The sequence below is a fragment of the Chiloscyllium plagiosum genome, chromosome 12 (assembly GCF_004010195.1).
Source record: "Chiloscyllium plagiosum isolate BGI_BamShark_2017 chromosome 12, ASM401019v2, whole genome shotgun sequence".
NCBI classification, from domain to species: domain Eukaryota; kingdom Metazoa; phylum Chordata; class Chondrichthyes; order Orectolobiformes; family Hemiscylliidae; genus Chiloscyllium; species Chiloscyllium plagiosum.
In genome coordinates this window covers 2,396,357-2,415,981 of record NC_057721.1, presented here as the reverse complement: position 1 = coordinate 2,415,981, position 19,625 = coordinate 2,396,357, and the positions used below count along the sequence as shown (strand labels likewise).

At 45.9% G+C, this 19,625-nt stretch overlaps 1 protein-coding gene across 3 annotated transcripts in view; it reads right to left on the bottom strand.

The window, feature by feature from the left end:
- phex (phosphate regulating endopeptidase homolog, X-linked) overlaps positions 1-19,625 on the bottom strand; it is a 127,830-nt gene that overhangs the window by 97,825 nt on the left and 10,380 nt on the right. For all 3 annotated transcript variants that reach the window (XM_043700276.1, XM_043700274.1, XM_043700275.1), the window contains exons 2-5: positions 11,960-12,046; positions 9,710-9,936; positions 7,014-7,082; positions 4,654-4,770 (exon numbers count right to left, since the gene is read on the bottom strand). In XM_043700276.1, the coding sequence (XP_043556211.1) occupies positions 4,654-4,770; positions 7,014-7,082; positions 9,710-9,936; positions 11,960-12,046 (500 nt within the window). The remainder of the gene's footprint in view (positions 1-4,653; positions 4,771-7,013; positions 7,083-9,709; positions 9,937-11,959; positions 12,047-19,625) is intronic.

Genomic DNA, 19,625 nt, shown 5'->3' with positions numbered 1-19,625 from the left:
GGCAGTCTGAAGTGTATTTGTTTTAATGTGAGGACTATAAAAGGTAAAGCAGATAAACTTAAAAGTTTGGAGTAATTCATATAACAGTGATGACATATCTATTGCAGAGGCTTGGTTAAGAGAGGGACAAGAGATGGAAATGTGTTGCTGGAGAAGCGCAGCAGGTCAGGCAGCGTCTAGGGAACAGGAGAATCGACGTTTCGGGCATTAGTCGATTCTCCTGTTCCCTAGATGCTGCCTGACCTGCTGCGCTTCTCCAGCAACACATTTCCATTTCTGATCTCCAGCATCTGCAGACCTCATTTTCTCTTCTAAGAGAGGGACAAGACTGGCAGCTTAACGTTTGGGGATGTTTATAGCGAGATGGGGGGGTGTAAAAGAGATGGGAGATTTTTGTATCTGATGAGGGAGAATTCCACAGCTGTACTGATGTGGGGGGGGGTGGGGGGGGGCGGTCACCTTGAAGGGGTCATCCAGCAAGGCCTTATGGGTACAGCTCTGGAACAGGAAGGGTGCAAGCAGTTTGATGGGATTGCACGACAGGCCTCCCAGCAGCCAGAGGGTGATAGAGGAACAGAGATGTAAACAGGTCATGGAAAATTGTGTAAACAAAGTTTTCTTGAGTGACTTTAACCTCCCTGATGTTGAATGGGGCTCGTTTAGTACCAGGAGTTTGGATGGGGGCGGTTTGATAGGTGGATCCAGGAGGGTTTCTTGAACCAATACGTAAATAGCCCAGGTAGGGAAGGGTTGAGAGCCCTTGATGAAGGGCTCCGGCCCGAAACCTCGATTCTCCTGCTCCTCGGATGCTGCCTGACCTGCTGTGCTTTTCCAGCACCACGCTCTCAACTGTGACCTCCTGCATCTGCGGACCTCACTGTCAACTGGGGAAGGGGCCAGACGAGACCTGGTACTGGGGAATGAGCCTGGGTAGGTGTTTCAGAGAGAGTGCATTTTAGGAACAATGACCATAATACTGGAGGTTATTTATGGATAAGGATAAGCCCTCAGGTGAAAGTACTAAACTGGGGGAATGCTAACTCCAAGCATTAGGCAGCAACTTGGGAATGTAGTTTGGAGGCAGATGTTTAAGGATAAATCCACATGTGTCAGATGGGAATCTTACAAAGGCCAGTTGGATTGAGCTCAGGACCAGCATGTTCCTGTGAAAGTGAAGCTTGAAGATGACAAGATTCAGGAACCCTGGATGACAAGAGAAATCATGAGCTTAGTCAGAAAGAAGCAGGAGGCATACTGAAAGAAACTGGAGACAGACAGACGTGACCAATAAAATAAAGAAAGCAAAAAAGAACTTAGACACGGAGTTAGAAGGGCTAAAAGGGGTCATGAGCTGTCCTTGGCAAATAGGATTAAGGAAAATCCCAAGGTGTTTTGTACGGATATAAGGAACAAGAGGGTAGCTAAGGAAAGGGTTGGTTCACTCATGGACAAAGAAGGGAAGTTATGCATGGAGCCAGGAGGATCAGGGTGAGGTCCTGAACAAATACTTTGCATTTGTTCACAAAGGAGGAGGACATGGTGGATGGTGAGTCAAGCGAGTGTTGTGTTGATATTTTAGGTGAACTAACAGTGTGTGGGTTCAATTTCCATCACCAGTTTGAGGTTACCATGAAAGACTCTCCTTCTCAACCTCTCCCCTCGCCTGAGGGCGCTGGTGGCCCTCAGGTTAAATCCCCACCAGTCGCTTCTCTCTAATAAGAGAGCCGCCCCTATGGTTTGGCAAGACTAAGGCAACACAACAAAAACAATACTTTAGGGCATGTCGATGTGAAAAAGGAAGATGAGCTGGGTGTTTTGAAAAGCTTTAAGGTAGACCAGTCCCCAGCACCTGAAGGGTCGACTGCAACATGTTCAGGGAGGCAGGTGAGGAAATTGCTGAGAAGATTGCTCGTAAGAAATCTTTAGTCACAGGAGAGGTCTCACAGCACTGGAGATAGCCAACACTGTTCCTTTGTTTAAGAAGGACCACAGGGGTAACTCAGAACTTACAGGCCAGTGAGTCTTACGTCAGTGGTAGGGAAATTCTGAAGAAGATTCTTAGGGACAGGATTTAATCACATTTGGAAAAATATGGACTTATTAGCGATAGGCAGCAAGACTTTGTTCAGGGAAGGTCGTGTCTCACAAACCTGATTGGCTTTTGAGGAAGTGACAAAGATGATTGATGAGGGCAGGGTCGTCGATGTTGTCTACATGGACTTTAGCAAGACCTTCGACAAAGTCTACCATTGCAGGCTGATACAGAAAGTGAAGTCATGTGGGATCCATGGTGAGCTGGTAAAATGGATGCAGATCTGGCTTGGTCATAGAAGACAGAGTCGCAAGGGAAGGGTGTTTTTGTGATTGGAGATCTGTGACCTGTGCTGTTCCGCAGGGATCAGTGCTAGGACTCCTGTTAGAGGAGACTACAGGTGGCCCGGTTAGTAGGGGCACGGTGGCACAGTGGTTAGCACTGCTGCCTCACAGTGCCAGAGACCCGGGTTCAATTCCCGCCTCAGGCGACTGACTGTGTGGAGTTTGCACATTCTCCCTGTATCTGTGTAGGTTTCCTCCGGGTGCTCCGGTTTCCTCCCACAGTCCAAAGATGTACAGGTCAGGTGAACTGGCCAAGTTAAATTGCCCGTAGTGTTCAGGGATGTGAGGGTTAGGTACATTAGTCAGGGGAAATATAGAGGAATAGAGTAGGGTAAGGGGTCTGGGTGGGATACTCTTCAGAGGGTCGGTGTGGGCTTGTTGGGCCGAAGAGCCTGTTTCCACACTGTAGGAATTCTAATTCTAATGCAGGAGAGAAATATACAGTAAATGGCAGAACCCCTAGATGCATCAACATACAGAAGGAGCTAGACGTACTGGTCCACAGTTCCCTGAAATTGGAAACACAAGTGGATAAGGTGATCAAGAAGGTACGTGACACGCTTGCCTTCGTTGGTCGGGGCAGGTGTGGAGATAAGAAGTGCACTTACAGAGAGGGGGATCATTATCTATCTGCTTCTTGGCAGCAACTGCCCTCCTTGGTCTGAATGAGAAGGTCAATTAAGCCGAAGGGAGGGGTTTAGGCAGCTCAGCAGAACAGCAACAGCTGCTGTGGGAGTGTGGCTCGGGCAGGTGAGGACCTCTCCCAACAGAATCTACAGCGACCTGCCCCTGAATCGATGTGCCCTCTCATCCTGAAATCTGGTCCTGTGTGGGCCAACGCACTCCACACCTTCAGTGGAAGTAGGTGTGAGGAGCGTACAGCCACTGCTCTGTGTAAACAGTGCCTCAACGGAGCATTCAAACGTACAACCTGGAGCGGTTTGCTTTAGAGCCTTCCCACTGATTCAAAGCAATATAACGAACAAATGAAACCAACTGAAATTGGGCTAAACCCTTGCATCTGTTATTATCGTTGTTCTTACCCTTTCACTGAAATAAGCCTCAAAATGTGCAAAAGGTATTGTAGAGATTACAGGTTAGAATCTGAGACTTGAGGGGAGATGCAGTATACAGGATGACTTTTGATGGTGTTAAATACATTAATGAGATAGTGTACACCATCACAAGAAGTAATGCGTTGCCACATGATCTTAATCTCTCTGGTAGCACCTCGAGTTAAGTGGGAGAGACATTTGAACAGTTCCCTTACCCCAGCCAACTCTGTTGCTCTCCTCTATTAGTACAACAAAGCCAGGAATGTATATGGCCATGATGTTACATGGAACATACAATGTACAAACAACATTTCTATTTCACACTCTGTGGCTGAGGTGAATAAAAGATTGTGCTGGAAAAAGCACCATCCCCTTGTGGTCATGTGATCGTATATCATGTCCCAATGATGTAAACTATCTTACTTATATTTTCAAATTAACCCTTTATACTACATCGCACTGGCCACCATCTACCTCCAAAGTCTCTGACTCTACCCATTTCAATACGTCTCACTGTTTACGTTTCTTTTGTGGAAATGTTTCATCTTGTGCTTATCAGGATAATTTGCAAGAAATACCAAGGTAAAGGGAAAACATCATTTCATACTCTATGGAAAGAATGCGTTGATTGGTTGTGGTATTCTTCACGGCCAATCTGCCAACCAATCAGCACGCTCTCATGGGCTTCAAATATTGCTTTCTCTTTACTTTGACATTCTTTCCAATGGTCCTGATGAGCGAAAGACGAAATATTTTGACGAATGCGTCTTCCTTCAGCCGTACCCCAGTCTGTGCTACCAGACAATCCTGAACGTACATCTCCTCACCCCCTGCTCTTCCACCTCAGACAATCCTGAACGTACATCTCCTCACCCCCTGCTCTTCCACCTCAGACAATCCTTAATGTACATCTCCTCACCCCATGCTCTTCCACCTCAGACAATCCTTAACGTACATCTCCTCACCCCCTGCTCTTCCACCTCAGACAATCCTGAACGTACATCTCCTCACCCCATGCTCTTCCACCTCAGACAATCCTTAACGTACATCTCCTCACCCCCTGCTCTTCCACCTCAGACAATCCTTAATGTACATCTCCTCACCCCCTGCTCTTCCACCTCAGAACCATTCGGTTCATTTTTCGAAAAGATCTAACCTGTTTTCAATGTATGCCGATGACCTTGACATCTACCCTGCTGTATTACTGGGCTATCGCACTGACCTTTGCGACCTTGGTCTCGAACTCCAGGATGGATTCCATGTCAATCTGAGCCGTGGTGGTATCAGCTCCGAGGAGGACAGCGATATCAATCATCAGCTCCAGCAGGGCATGCCTGGACTGGAAAGAGAGTGTCATAGAGAACAGTTCCCAGAGCCCAAACCATATACTTTGCATCAAAGACTGTCAGCCTGCAAGTCACTATGAATAGCAACACCACATTGATTATAACGAGTCTGGGTTCCTTCTCCAAATAGCCATTGCCAGGTTCATGTTAGGAGTGCTGCAAACCCTCTGAAAGATTAATTTAATACGAATAAATTATCTCCAACACCTCCTTCCTCTCTCTGTAACCTCCCTCAGCCTGCTGACTGTGCATGCTGCCCAAACACTGGCGGCCATACCCTTCAACATCTTGCTTTTAATTCCCTTCATGACCCTCTCAATCTCTCCCTTCCCATCTAAGGCACTCCTTACATTCCAACTTGTTTGATCACCTGAACAAAATAAAATCTCATGAAGTCATTTTGGAAGAACAAATAAGAATGCGGAATACAGGGTTAATGGTAGGGTTCTTAGTCAGGTGGAGGAACAGAGGGATCTTGGGGTCTATGTACATAGATCTTTGAAGGTTGCCACTCAGGTGGATAGAGTTTGTAAGAAGGCCTATGGAGTATTATCGTTCATTAGCAGAGGGATTGAATTCAAGAGTCGTGAAGTGATGTTGCAGCTGTACAGGACTTTGGTTAGGCCACAGTTGGAGTACTGTGTGCAGTTCTGGTCGCCTCACTTTAGGAAAGATGTGGAAGCTTTGGAGAGGGTGCAGAGAAGATTTACCAGGATGTTGCCTGGAATGGAGAGGAAGTCGTACGAGGATAGGTTGAGAGTTCTCGGCCTTTTCTCGTTGGAACGGCGAAGGATGAGGGGTGACTTGATAGAGGTTTATAAGATGATCAGAGGAATAGATAGAGTAGACAGTCAGAAACTTTTTCCCCGGGTACAACAGAGTGTTACAAGGGGACATAAATTTAAGGTGAAGGGTGGAAGGTATAGGGGAGATGTCAGGGGTGGGTTCTTTACCCAGAGAGTGGTGGGGGCATGGAATGCGCTGCCCGTGGGAGTGGTAGAGTCGGAATCATTGGCGACCTTTAAGCGGCATTTGGATAGGTACATGGATGGGTACTTAATCTAGGTTAGATTTTCGGCACAATATCGTGGGCCGAAGGGCCTGTTCTGTGCTGTATTGTTCTATGTTCTATGTTCTAAGTCATATAAAAGAGCAGTGGCTATATTAACCGGTCAGAACGAAGGAATTCTGCAGCAAGTAGCTCACTCGCTGACTCCCCAAAGCCACCTTTGAACTGCTGCAGCCCATTGGCCGAATGGTCTGTTAGGGGGGCAGTTCCAGGATTTTGACCCAGTGACAGTGAAGGAACAGCGATATGTTTCCAAATCAGGATGGCGTGTGGCTTGGAAGGAAACTGGCAGGGGTGGTGTTCCCATGTATCTGCTGCCCTTGTCGTTCTAGATGGAAGTGGTTGTGGGATTGGAAGGTGCTGTCTGAGGATCCTTGGTGAATTTCTGTTGTGCATTTTGTAGATAGTACACACTGATGTTTACTGTGTGCCAGTGGTAGAGACAGTGAATGAGGTACCAATCAAAGAACACAGGAGAGAGAAAATTTACAGCCCAGGAACAGGCCCTTCGGCCCTCCAAGCCTGTGCCAATCCAAATCCACTGTCTAAACCTATCGCCCAATTTCTAAGCATCTGTATCCCTCTGCTCCCCACCTACTCCTGCATCTGTCCAGATGCATCCTAAATGAATCCCCCGTGCCTGCCTCTACCACCTCTGCTGGCAACTCACCTCCCCAGGCACCTACCACCCTCTGTGTAATGTACACTCTGTGTGTATCCCAATCCCAATCAAGTGGCTGCTTTGTCCTGGATGGTGTCAAACTTCGACTATCGTTGGAGCTGCACCCATCCAGGTAAGTGGGGAATATTCTATCACATTCCTGACTTGTGAATAGGCTTCGGAAATCAGGAGATGAGTAACTTGCCACAGTATTCCGAGCTTTCCTCCTGCTCTTGCAGCCACTGTGTTTATATGGCGAATCCGGTTCAGTTTCTGGTCAATGGTCACCCCCAAGACATTGATAGCAGCGGATTCAGTGATATCAAGGGGTAGTGATTGGAGTGTCTCTTAGTGAGGTGGTATAACGTAACACCCATGTGGCATGCATGTTTAAAATTTTGCCTTCTGTCAGCTCCTTAATTTACAAGCAGTTTTAACACTCCCTTAACTGACTTAAGACACATCAATTATTCTCTGTATTCCAGTAGCAATGAAAAACGAGTCACCTTTTCTGCCTCAGTGCTGTTAGTCAGATAGTCTTCCTCAGACGGCAGAAACACTGACCCTTGATCCAGCTGTTTTAAATAAAGAGAGACAGTGAACAATGTCAGTCTGCAGTCCCAATCTGCTCAAACATACCACTCGCAGTTAAGGCCTCTCTGATGTTTTGCGTCTGCAAAACCATTGCAGCCTTTTAAATGTGGTTTCGGTTACTTCTGCAGAACTGAACGGTCCTGCCATTTCACGAGTAAATGCTTTGGGTTCTAATTCAAAACGGACCTTTGGTGAAGTTCCACAAACAGTGATGTCAACTTGCCGACCCATCCATACCCTGCTGTACAAATCCCTTTTAAATTTGGTCTTCTTGTAACGCTGTCCTGACGTGTGCAAAACAAAAAGCTTCAGGAGGCAGATGGGACGGGTTTAGTTTGGGATGATGTTCGGCAGGGACTGGTTTCACCGAAGGGTCTGTTTCCATGCTGTACGGCTCATGGCATACATCTTTCTACAGCAATAATCAAATAGCGCTGGAATGAATAAACACATAATCTGAATCTCAATGCTATTGATTCTGAATAAATTGGCTGTTTATTCGGTGGAACACTTCCTGTGCATGTTGAGTTACAGTCTCGGTGCCAATGTCAGAAATTACCTGGCAGTATTAAAGCAAACAAGTTGGAATTACACAGACTAACAATAAAGCTCTTGTTACCTATTTTTAAGTCTGTTTAGCCCTTATCCAACAGCAGATTCTCGTTTCTAGCCCCTCTTTTAGTAAATGTGAAACAGGCTTCCAACAGTCTAGTAAATTATTTAAATAAGTACTCAGAAAAGGAGATTGTTGGGCACCTAATACAGAGAATCAATTGTGATATCTACAATTGTGATATCTACTCAATTTGGTTCATAATGGAACTCTCAACCCCTTTTGCGAGTCCCACATTAGATAGTGATATTTTTCTGAAGCATTTTTAACTTGTTTTTAATCACAGTGCTTAAAAACAAGTTAAAAATGCTTCAGAAAAATATCACTATCTAATGTGGGACTCGCAAAAGGGGTTGAGAGTTCCATTATGAACCAAATTGAGTTCCTTGAGCTTAGAGGCTCCTTGCACAAAGCCTTAATTCACTGGATCTAGTGTAAGGAGGGCTTTACCATTCATTTCAATATCTATCCAGGTCAATCCACATCCCTATCTACATCAATTGAGCTGAGGTGAAGACAGTCAAGAGTTTCAAGTTCCGAGGAGTGACAATTACCAATAATCTCTCCTGGACCACCCAAGGATGCATAACAATGTCTCTACTTCCTCAGGACGGTAGGAAATTCTTACAGACTCTGATCAATTTTAATAGATGCACCATAGATAGCATTCTATCTGGATGCATCACAGCTTAGTGTGGCAACTGCTCTGCCCAGGACCATAACAAACTGCAGAGAGCTGTGAACACAGCCCAGACCATCATGCAGATCATCCTTCCATCCAATGACTCCATCTTCACTTCCTGCTGCCTCAGGAAGTTAGTCAACATCATCAGTGACCCCTCCCACCCTGGTGAGAATCGCTTCCAACCTCTTCTGTCAGGCAGAAGATCCAAAAGCTGAAGCACACGTACCAACAAGTTCAAGAGACGCTTCTTCCCCGGTGATATTAAACTTCTGAATGGACCTCTCAAATTTCAAATCTAGTACAGATCTTGCTTTGTGTGCATCTTCTTTGCAGCTGTAACTGTATATTCCTCGCTCTGTTCAATCACCCTTTGATCTGCCTGTACTGCACGCAAAATAAAACTTTTCACTGTCAAGGTAAAAACCCTTTGCCACCAACTCAAAGCGTATCAGGATCAGTTACTGTGCGAGCTGGATGTTCACACACAATTCCCAACCCATTTCCATTTGTCAGCGGTTGTGGTGGGATAAATACTGGCCAGGATCCCAAGAATAAATCAACTCCACCTCTTTCTGAAGTCGAGAGTCAAAGGTTATTTCAACAAAAGGGAGACCCTCTGCTTCACCAGTCCCCAAATCTAAACGTGGCACCCCACAGTGGAAGAGGGCATAGGGTGAAGTGCCCCTTTCCTGAGGCATTTTGCAGTGAAGATCATTTCCTGAAGAGAGAGGTTGAGAGGGGGAGGGAGGGAGAAAGAGGTAGAGAGAGAGAGAGAGAGTCAGAGTGAGAGTGAGTGTGAGAGAATGAGTATGAGAGAGGCAGAGAGAGACAGAGTGTGAGAGCAGATGTGAGAGAGGGTATGTGCGAGAGAGAGAGTGAGAGAGAATGAAAGATCTTGGATGGATTGAAGGATCTTTGAAGGCTGGCTAATGTAGGAAAACAGGTTGTGGGGAATGACTGTGACACTGTCTGTCTGTCTGTCTCTCTCTCGGATAACTATTGCCATCTGGCACTGTGGTGTTCAATGGTTTTATTGACCCTGTGTTCTATTTTGTTAGTCTGTCGACTGATCTATGTTCACTGTCCTAGATTGCTTAAGCCTGGGAGAGGCCTGCGAGAGAAACGTAAACAGGCTTTCTGAGGAAGTCCTGAAAAGTCAGAGCTGTGGAGCAATATTTCAAACCAGAAGAGTTATTGTAAAGCACTGTACGTATAACAATTGTAGATTTATGACTTGTGTCCCCTTAGCATTGGTTTGAGGTAAATTAGATCGACATAAAATACATGAACAAACTGGCACTTTCACTGACCTTGAAGATGTGCTCGTTGGAGTTTTTGTCATCAGTTCCAACAAACAATTGAATGAAAATACCGCTGTTGTATTTTCCACGGAGGAAAGCTAACATCTCCAAAAGGTTGAAGTCCTCCTCCTTCCAGGTACCCTCAGGCCCATTGTTGGTCTCGAGCACAGGCCAGCGTAAATGTGGCTGCTTCAGAAACTTTAGCAAGGGTTTGGAATCTTCCCGCTCGATAGCACCTAACCACAGAGCCAAAGAGAGAATGGTGGATGGTGGGGAAGAAGAGGTGAGCTCACCCACACACACAGGTCGCTGACGGGACGTGCAGCAGACCTGGACCCACCCTGCACCCCTACCCAGTCACACCCCTTTCCTTCACACCCACACTCCCTCAGTCCCCCACTTCACACCCACCAACCCCACCTGCAGCACCGCCCCCCCCCTCCAACACACCACACCTAATCCCCCACACAGGCACGCGCACTGCCACACACCCTCCCCCATAATACCTTCGCCCCCGATCCTGCACAGCCATGGGGAGAACATGCAACTCTCCCGCAGACAGTCACCCATGGGTGGAATCGAACCTGGGTCCCTGGTGCTGTGAGGCAGGAGTGCTAACCGCTGAACTACCGAACCTTCTCTTTATTCTGTCATGGGCATGTGGGTGTTGCCAGCATTAGTTATCCTTCCCTAATTACTCTTGAACTGAGTGCCCTGCATGTCAGGGCTTCGTTGGGGGCAGTTAACCTCACTTAGATCTGGGGTCACGTATCGGCTAGACCAGGTGAAAATGGTTGACTTCTCTTCCAGAGAGCTTCGCACCCATTGATGCTGCTCACCATGACTGAGAATGGCTTCTTCGATCACAGATTCATTCACTGAGGTGTACATTCCATTGATGCAATGGGAACCAGTGTTACAGAATAATACACTGGATCACAGCGACTGTGTGATTACACCACCATCTCTCTCCTCTGTGTCTGTGTGTCAGTTATATCATGGTGATTTACCCTGTCCCAAAAGCCAGTAAAGATTAAGCATCCAAATGCTTCATTTCGTTGAGGTTTAGATCAAACTAAGGTCACAGTGTGAATGGAGTCAGTGGATAGAAGGTTGGTTTTCATGGTGGCCACACACTGGTGTAGCCACATTACAGTCAAGAAAGCACATCAACGCCTCTACATCCCCAGAAGACTAAGGAAATTCAGCTTGTTCACATGGACTTTTGCCAACTTTTATAGATTCACCACCGTAACCTCTCTGTCCAAGAACACAAGAAATTACAGAGAATTGTGAACACAGCGTTGATGTGCTTTCTTGACTGTAATGTTGAGGTGGATGGACCAGAACAAAGTGTTAGTGACATTTACTCCGAGGATCTTGAGGCTTTCAATCATCTCCTCCTCAACACCATTGATACAGAATTGGCCAAGATGTACAATTTGGTGCAAGTCCCCAGAAGAGCCTTTAGCCTTGGCTACACCAGTGTGTGGCCACCATGAAAACCAACCTTCCATCCACTGACTCCATCTACACTTCCCTCTGACTCTGGAAAGCAGCCAACATCATCGAAGACCACCCCCACCCCTTCCAACTTCTTCCATCGGGCAGAAGGTACAAAAGTTTGAAAATCCTGCACCAGATTTAAGAACAGCTTCTTCCCTGCTGTTATCAGACTTTTGATTAGACCTCTCATTCAGGTTGCTCTGTCTCTGCACCTTCTCTGTAGCTGTAACACTATATTCTGCATTCTGTTCTGTTACCCCGATGAGCTGAAAATGTGTTGCTGGAAAAGCGCAGCAGGTCAGGCAGCATCCAAGGAGCAGGAGAATCGATGTTTCGAGCATGAGCCCTTCTTCAGGAATGAGGAAAATTGCCAAGCAGGCTAAGATAAAAGGTAGGGAGGAGGGACTTGGGGGAGGGGGGTTGGAAATGTGATAGGTGGAAAGAGGTGGAAGGCGCCTCATCTTCCGCCTAGGAACCCTCCAACCACAAGGGGTGAACTCAGACTTCTCCAGCTTTCCCCTCCCCCCACCTTTTCTCAGTCCCAACCCTCAGACTCAGCACCGCCTTCTTGACCTGCAACGCTTTTCCAGCAACACATTTTCAGCTCTGATCTCCAACATCTGCAGTCCTCACTTTCTCCTGTTACCCCGATGAACTTATGTCAGGTATGACTTAGGATAACATGCAAAATAATACTTTTCACTGTATCTCGGTATGTAACGATAATAAATCAAATCAAACAAAAGTACTCACTCTCATTCATGCATGACTGATAAAGCAGTTTTGCCTTCTGCACCACTTCAATTTCCTTTTCTTCATCAATTGGGATTTCCAATAGCTCTACAGAAAGAGAGGGATGGATCATTCACAAGAATAAGGGATGACAAAGTATTGCTTTAGATTGAACATTCCTGGTTTCCGGAGATCAATTGATACAGGGAAGACCCTTACTTCTCCTTCACTGCCCTGACAATAGCTGTATAACTGCTGAAAGCCCACTGAAAAGCACCTAACATGAGTCACATATCTGCTGCAGGGTGCTTGGTCTCAGCTCAGCCATAGTCTCACTGCGCGGCATCACAGACTCGTGGGGCTGAATGGCCCATCCTGATATGTGAGAGCTGAGAAACAGAGGATCGTGGAGCTAGATGAAAGAATGTCAGTTCCATGTAGGTGAATGGACGGTACAAGTGGAGGTAAACGGATATGATCTTGCGATCATTACAGAAACACGGTTACAATGAGAACAAAACTGGGAATTTAACATTCAAGGATATTTGACCTTGCAGAAAGGCAGGAGGAAGGAAAAAGTGGTGAGGCAGCATTGTTAATAAGAGATGAAATGAGGACAATTGTGAGAGATGATTTAGACTCGGATGATTTAGACTTTATGTGGGAAAGAAGACACCAATAGGAACAGGGTATAGATCACCCCCAGACAATAACCACATTGTAGAAACGCTATCAATCAACAAATGATAGGAGCATGTAAAAAGAAGGGAGCAATAATTATGGGTGACTTTCATCTTCATGTTGATTAGGTCAGTCAAGTTGGAAAAGGTAGGTATGACAATGAATTCACCTTTGGTAAGAATAGTTTTCCATGTCATGAAGTCATCCAGGAGCAGGCATTCCTGGATCTGGTAAAGGGTAATGCTGTGTCACCACCATAGGGTGGGGATTTAACCTGAGGGCCACCAGCCCTCAGGCGAGGGGAGAGGTTGAGAAGGAGAGTCTTTCATGGTAATCTCAAACTGGTGATGGGAATTGAACCCACACCGTTGGTATTACAATGGGTAATGAGGCAGGTTTAATAAAGTCAGAGTAAAAGATCCCCAAGGCAGTAGTGATCATAACATTATAGAATTTAATATTCAGTTTAAGTGTGAGAAACTTGGGTTGAAAACAACTGTGCTTAACTTAAATAAAGGGAATTACAATGAAATGAGGGTAGAATTAGCTAAAGTGGATTTGGGGAGGGGGGGGTTTAGATGAGCAGGAAGGACCGAAAGCAAGCAGTGGCAGGCATTTGAGGAGATTAAGCCATGACTTTGAGCAAATATACATTCCAGAGAGGAGGAAAGATTCTAGAGAAGGAAATCCCAAGCATGGCTAGCCAAGGATGTTAATGGGAGGAATAAGTTGAAAGAAAAACCATATAAAGAGGTCAAAGTCAGTGATAACACAAAGACTGAGATAAATTCAACAAAAGACGACTAATCAAATAATAAAGTCAAAGAAAAAAATATTGAGGGCAAACTAGTGAGAAATATAAAAACTGACAATAAGAGCGTCTTTAAATATATAAAATGGAAGACAGAGGTCAAAGTGAACATAGATCCCTTAGAAAATGAATCTGGGGTAACAGTTTTGGGGACCTGTGTTGGCTGGGAACGTGTGGCTCTGGGGAGAGAAGGCTGCCTCAGGGAGACTCCCTTCCTGTCGGCCTGGTCTGTACCCTCCTGGCCCAGGCCCTTGTCCATCCCTGTTATTTTCAGCAGGTATTCAGCGCTGAGGGGAAGGCAGCAAAAGCGTTAAGTGGCTCTGAGCTTTGTGGAGGAAGGTTCAAGAGCACAGCACTGTATTTTGAAGCAGCACGGTGGCTCAGTGGTTAGCACTGCTGCCTCACAGCGCCAGGGTCCCAGGTTCAATTCCAGCCTCGGGCGACTGTCTGTGTGGAGTTTGCACATCCTCCCCGTGTCTGCGTGAGTTTCCTCCGGGTGCTCCGGTTTCTTCCCACAATGCAAAGATGTGCAGGTCAGGTGAATTGGCCACGCTAAATCGCTCATCGTGATAAGCGCATTAGTCAGAGGCAAACGGGTCTGGGTGGGTTACTCTTCGATGGATCGGTGTGGACTGGTCAGGCTGAAGGGCCTGTCCCCGCACTGTAGGGAATCTAATCTAATCAGAGCCATGAAATAACAGGGGAGTTGAACAGATATTTTGCAGCAGTCTTTACTACAGAAGATACTTGGATATCCCATTAGTACTAAAGAACATGGGGGAGGAATGAAGAACCGTCACTATCACCAGAGAAGTAGCATTAGACAAACTCATGGAGCGAAAGTCAACGAGTCCCCTGGTCCTGATGGCTTCCATCCTCAGATCCTAAAAGAAGTAGCTACAGAGGCAGTGGACACATTGGTTGTAATTTTGTAAAAATTCTTGGGATGATTGAAGGATTAGAAAACTGCCAATCTGACAAGTCCTATTCAAAAAGGAAAGGAGGCAAAATGCAGGTTACTATGGGTCAATTAGTCTAACATCCATTGTTGGAATGAATTGCTAAGGAACTAACAGCAGAACGCTTGGAAAAAGCATAACCTAATGGAGCAGAGTCAGCATGGTTTTATGAAAGGGAATTCGTTTCTGTCTAACTTAGAGGTTTCCAAGGGAATTACAACCAGAGTATGTATGGTGCTGTATTTGGGTGTCCAGGGATGTTCAACAAGGCACCTCACAAAAGATTAACGCATAAGATAAGAGCCCACGGTGTGGGAGGTAGCATATTGACATGGAAGAGAATTGGCTAATAAACAGGAATCAGCGAGTGGGGATAAGGTTGGTGACATGTGACCAAGGGTTCCAAAGGGATCAGTGCTAGGTCTGCAACTGTTTACAATATATATTAATGACTTGGAGGAAGGAAGCAAATGGATTGTAGGCAAATTTGCCAACAGCGACAAAAAAAGGTGGAAAAGCAGGTTGAGAGGGGGATACAAGCAGTTTTCAGAGAGATATTGCTAGGTTAAATCAGTGGGGTAAAAGTTGACAAATGAAGCATAATGTGGGAGAATGTGAAGTTGCTCATTTTGGAAGGGTGAACCAAAGAACAGAGGATTATTTAAATGGAGAGAAACAGCAGGAAGCTGCAACACAAAGGGGGTATTGTGCACAAGATACAGAAAGCTAGCACACTGCAGCAGGTAATCAGCAAGGTCGTGGAATGTTGCCCCTTATTTGAAGGCTGTTGGAGTATTAGAGGAAGTCTTATCACGGTTTGGTGCGACCACATCAGGAGCACTGTGAGCAGTTTTGGTCCCCTTATTAATGGAAAGATATCATTTCACTGGAGGCGGTTCAGAGTAGACTCACTGAGATGATCCCCGGGCTGAAGAGAGATTGTCTTATGAGTGAAAGCGAAACAGGTTGGGATTCTACTCGCTGAAGGTTAGAAGAATGAGAGGAAACCTCACTGAGACGTACAGGATTCTTAAGGAGCTTGACAAGGTAAATGTTGTGAGGATGTTTCCCCTCGTGGGAGGGTCTAGGACCAGAGGGTGCAGTCTCCGAATAAAGGGGTGCCAATTTAAGACTGGGATGAGGAAGAATTCCTTCACTCAGAGGGTTGAGAGTCTTTGGAATGCCTTTCCACAGAGAGCTGTGGGGGTAGAGTCCTTGTGTATATTTAGGGCTAAGATAGATAGATTTTTGATCAAGGATGATTGAAAAGAGCAGGAAGGTGGACATGTGCAATGTCAGATTATCCGTGATCCTATTGATCAACGGAGCAGGCTAGAGAGGGCTGACTCGCTACTCCTGATCCTATTCCTTGATGCCCCCGACCACATACTCATGCGTTTAGGAATAACTGGAAAGGGACTGACAGGTTACAATATGTAGAAATTCTAGTTTAAGGCTTGGTCATCCATCTGATACTCTGTGTTCCCTATCCTGTTAAGTATGGGAAACGTTAAGAACGTAACTACAGAAGTGAATTATAAAACCAAGCCGGCTTTCATTATCATGTTCCGTCATTCCAAAAAAGAGGTTCTGCATCATGTTTGTGATTCCCTCCAACCAATGCCACCAAGATAGGGTTGGGGTTATGAGTGGGTCCACAGGGGGAATAGACCCACCCTTTCCTCCTTACTAGAACCACGACGGCTCTTGCAGAAGATTGAGCGCATCCATTCTGGTTGCTATCTGTTTCCTCAGCCACACATGGTTTAAAGATGAGGGCAGCCGGTCGAGCATGACTCGCTCCAAACTGTCACAGACTCCCTCGGCCAAAGCAGGCTTTTCACGCGACCCGGTTCAGAAGGGGAAGAGCCACTTTGTCTCTGCAACATGGGTGAACTCTGAGCTGCTGGGCTTGCCGGTTCTAGTCAGGAGATAAGACCTCTCTCCCTGACATCTCGCACCACCAGTACAGGCCCAGCTCAACAGTTGCACCTTAGGGACACATCATCAAGGTGAACTCTCAGGCTTAATGTCATTGACTGTGCCTTCTGCAGCTCGTCTTCGCACCGACACGCCCAAGAATCAAAGACAAGTCGAATGAGGGGATAAACAAATGGTGGATGCAGTACAGTGCAGATAAATGTGAGGTTATCCACTTTGGTAGCTAAACAGCAAAGTGGATGATCTGAATGGTGATAGATTGGGAAAGAGGGAGATGTAATGAGCCCTGTACTGGACCTTGTGCACCAGTCACTGAAAGTAAGTGTGCAGGTGGAGCAGGCGGTAAAGAAAGTAGATAGTGTGCTGGCCTTCATGGGTAAAAGGCTTTGAGCACTGGAGCAAGGATGTCTTGCTGCAATTGTGCAGGATGACACTACACCTGGAGTACTATGTGCAGTTGGGTCTCTCCACCTGAGGAAGGATGTTCAGGTGATGGAGGGCTGCAGCACAGGTTTTCCATTACTGATTCCTGCGACGGCAAGACTGACATATGAAGAGAGACTGAGTCGGTTCGGACTATATTCACCACAGTCTCGAAGAATGAAGGGAGGGATCTCACAGAAACCTATAAAATTCCAACAGAACTGGACAGGATAATCACAGGGAGGATGTTCCGGACGAGCAGGGAATCCAAAACCAGGGATAAGAGTCTAAGGATACGGAATAGGCCATTTAGGACTGAGATAAGGAAACGTTTCTTCACCCACAGAGTGGTCAGCCTCTGGAATTCACGACCACAGAGGGCGGTTGAGGTCAAACCATTGAATATTTTCACAAAGGAATTAGATGCAGTTCCTAGCGCTAAAGGGATCAAAAGCAAAAGCGAGACTAGGATACTGAGTTGGACGGTCAGCCATGATCATATGGAATGGCAGAGCAGGATCAAAGGGCTGAATGGCCTCTTGCTGCTTATATTTCCTCTGTTTGTATTGAAAGAGAAATTCTCAGGCATCAGCAAAGCCTCACACTGTCAGAACAGTACATCACTTCAGAGTTCAGGGAGGACTTGGAGACGGGGAGTACATGAAGTCAGTGCTTGAAGAAAATCAGGCAACTTAACTTCAGGGTCTTTGGTCAATATTTATCCCTCGATTAACGTCACTGAGACCAGATTAATGTGCTCACTATCACAATACTGTTTGTTGGAGCTTGCCGCACACCAATTATTTTCTGTCTCACAGCAGTAACTGCACTGAAAGTTCTGTAATGTTAAAAAAGCACCTTTGAGATGAGAGACACAATGTAAACGCAAGTCTTTCTTTCATTTCCTGACTCATCGGGTTATTGACAGGAGAAACATTCCCACTTTGCTGCCAGCTACGTCCATTTCTCAGCTAGAAGTCCAAACCGAGAGCCAAGTGATGCTCTTGAGTCCCAGAAACACAGCACAGTGAACTCCCTCCAACACAGATGAGTGAAATGAGCAGAGCTGTATTCATCAGAACTGCAGATGCTCTGCCAGTTACTCCAGCCAGCGTGTTCCAGATTTTCACAAACGTGGCATTCAAATACAGTAGCAACACGTTTTGTTGATGGTCCTGTGCCAACCGCGACAGAGTTGTATAAGGAGGCAGTGCAGAGGTGGGTACGCACTATTTGTGGCTGGCACAGTTGGCTGATCAATTACCTTAAGACAATAAGACATAGGAGCAGGAAATAGGCCATTCAGCCCATTGAGGTCTGCTCCGCCATTCAGTCATGGCTGACAAGTTTCTCCACCCCATTCTCCTGCTTTCTCCCTGTAACCCTTAATCCCTTTGATATTCAAGGACCTATCTATCGCAATCTTACATATACTCAATGACCCAGCCTCCACAGCCTTCTGTGGTATTGAGTTTCATAGATTCACCACTCTCTGGCTGAAGAAGTTTCTCCTTATCTCCATTCTAAAAGGTCTTCCCTTTACTCTAAGGTTGCGCCCTTGGGTCATAGTCTGTCTGACCAATGGAAACACCTTCCCAACATGCCGTTGAGTATTCTGTATGTTTCAATTAGATCCCCCCCTCATCCTTCTAAACTCCATCGAATATAAATCCAGACTCCTCAAATGTTCCTCATATGTTACATTTTCATTCCTGGGACCATTCTTGTGAACCTCCTCTGAACACACTCCAGGGCCAGTACATCCTTCCTGAAATATGGGGCCCAAAATTATGCACACAATAGTCCAAACATAGTCTGACCATAGCCTTACAGAGCCTCAGAAGTATATCCTGCTTTTATATTCAAGTCCTCTCAAACTAAATGCCATCATTACATTTGCCTTCCTAACTACTGACTCAGCCTGCAAGTTTACCATGAAAGAATCCTGGACTGGAACTCCCAAGTCTCTTTGCCCTTCAGATTTATGAGTTTTTTCCCCATTGAGACAATAGTCCATCCTCTACTCTTCCTATCAAAGTGCATGACCTCACACTTTCCCACATCGTACTCTATCTGCCACTTATTTACCCACTCTCCAACCTCTCCAAATCCTTCTGCAGCCTCCCACCTCCTCAATGCTACCTGTCCCTCTATCTATCTTTGTATTGTCTGCAAACCGAGCCAGAATCCCCTCAGTTCCTTCATCTAGATTGTTACTGTATAAAGTAAAAGGTTGTGGTCCCAACACTGAGCCTTGCGGAACACCACTTGTCACCAACTGCCATCCTGAAAAGGACCCTTTTATCCCCACTCTCTGCTTCCTGCCAGACAGCCAGGCTTCTATCCATGCTAGTACCTTGTCTCTGACACCATGGGCCCTTATCTTACTCAGTAGCCTCCTGTGTAGCACCCTGTCAAAGGCCTCTTGAAGTCCAGCTGGATAACATTCATTGGCTTTCCTTGGTCTATCCTGCTCATTACTTCCTCAAAGAATTCCAGCAGAATTGTCAGGCATGACCTCCCCTTGATGAGGCCATGCTGACTTTGCGCGATTTTACCCTACACTTCCAAGTACAGAACAACCTCAGTTATCCATATGTCAATTATCCGAACATTCGGATTATCAGAACAAGATCTCAAGGTCCCGTAAAAACTTTGTCCGTTATCTGCACAATCAGTTATCCATAGAAAATACTCCCCGGCCACCCCATTCAGATAATTGAGGTTGTTCTCTATTCAGAAATTTCATCCATCACAATGGATTCCAGGATCTTACCCACCACGGGGGTTAGGCTAATCGGTCTATAATTTTCCATCTTTTGCCTTACTCCCTTTTTAAATAGGGGTGTCACATTAGCAATTTTCCAGTCCT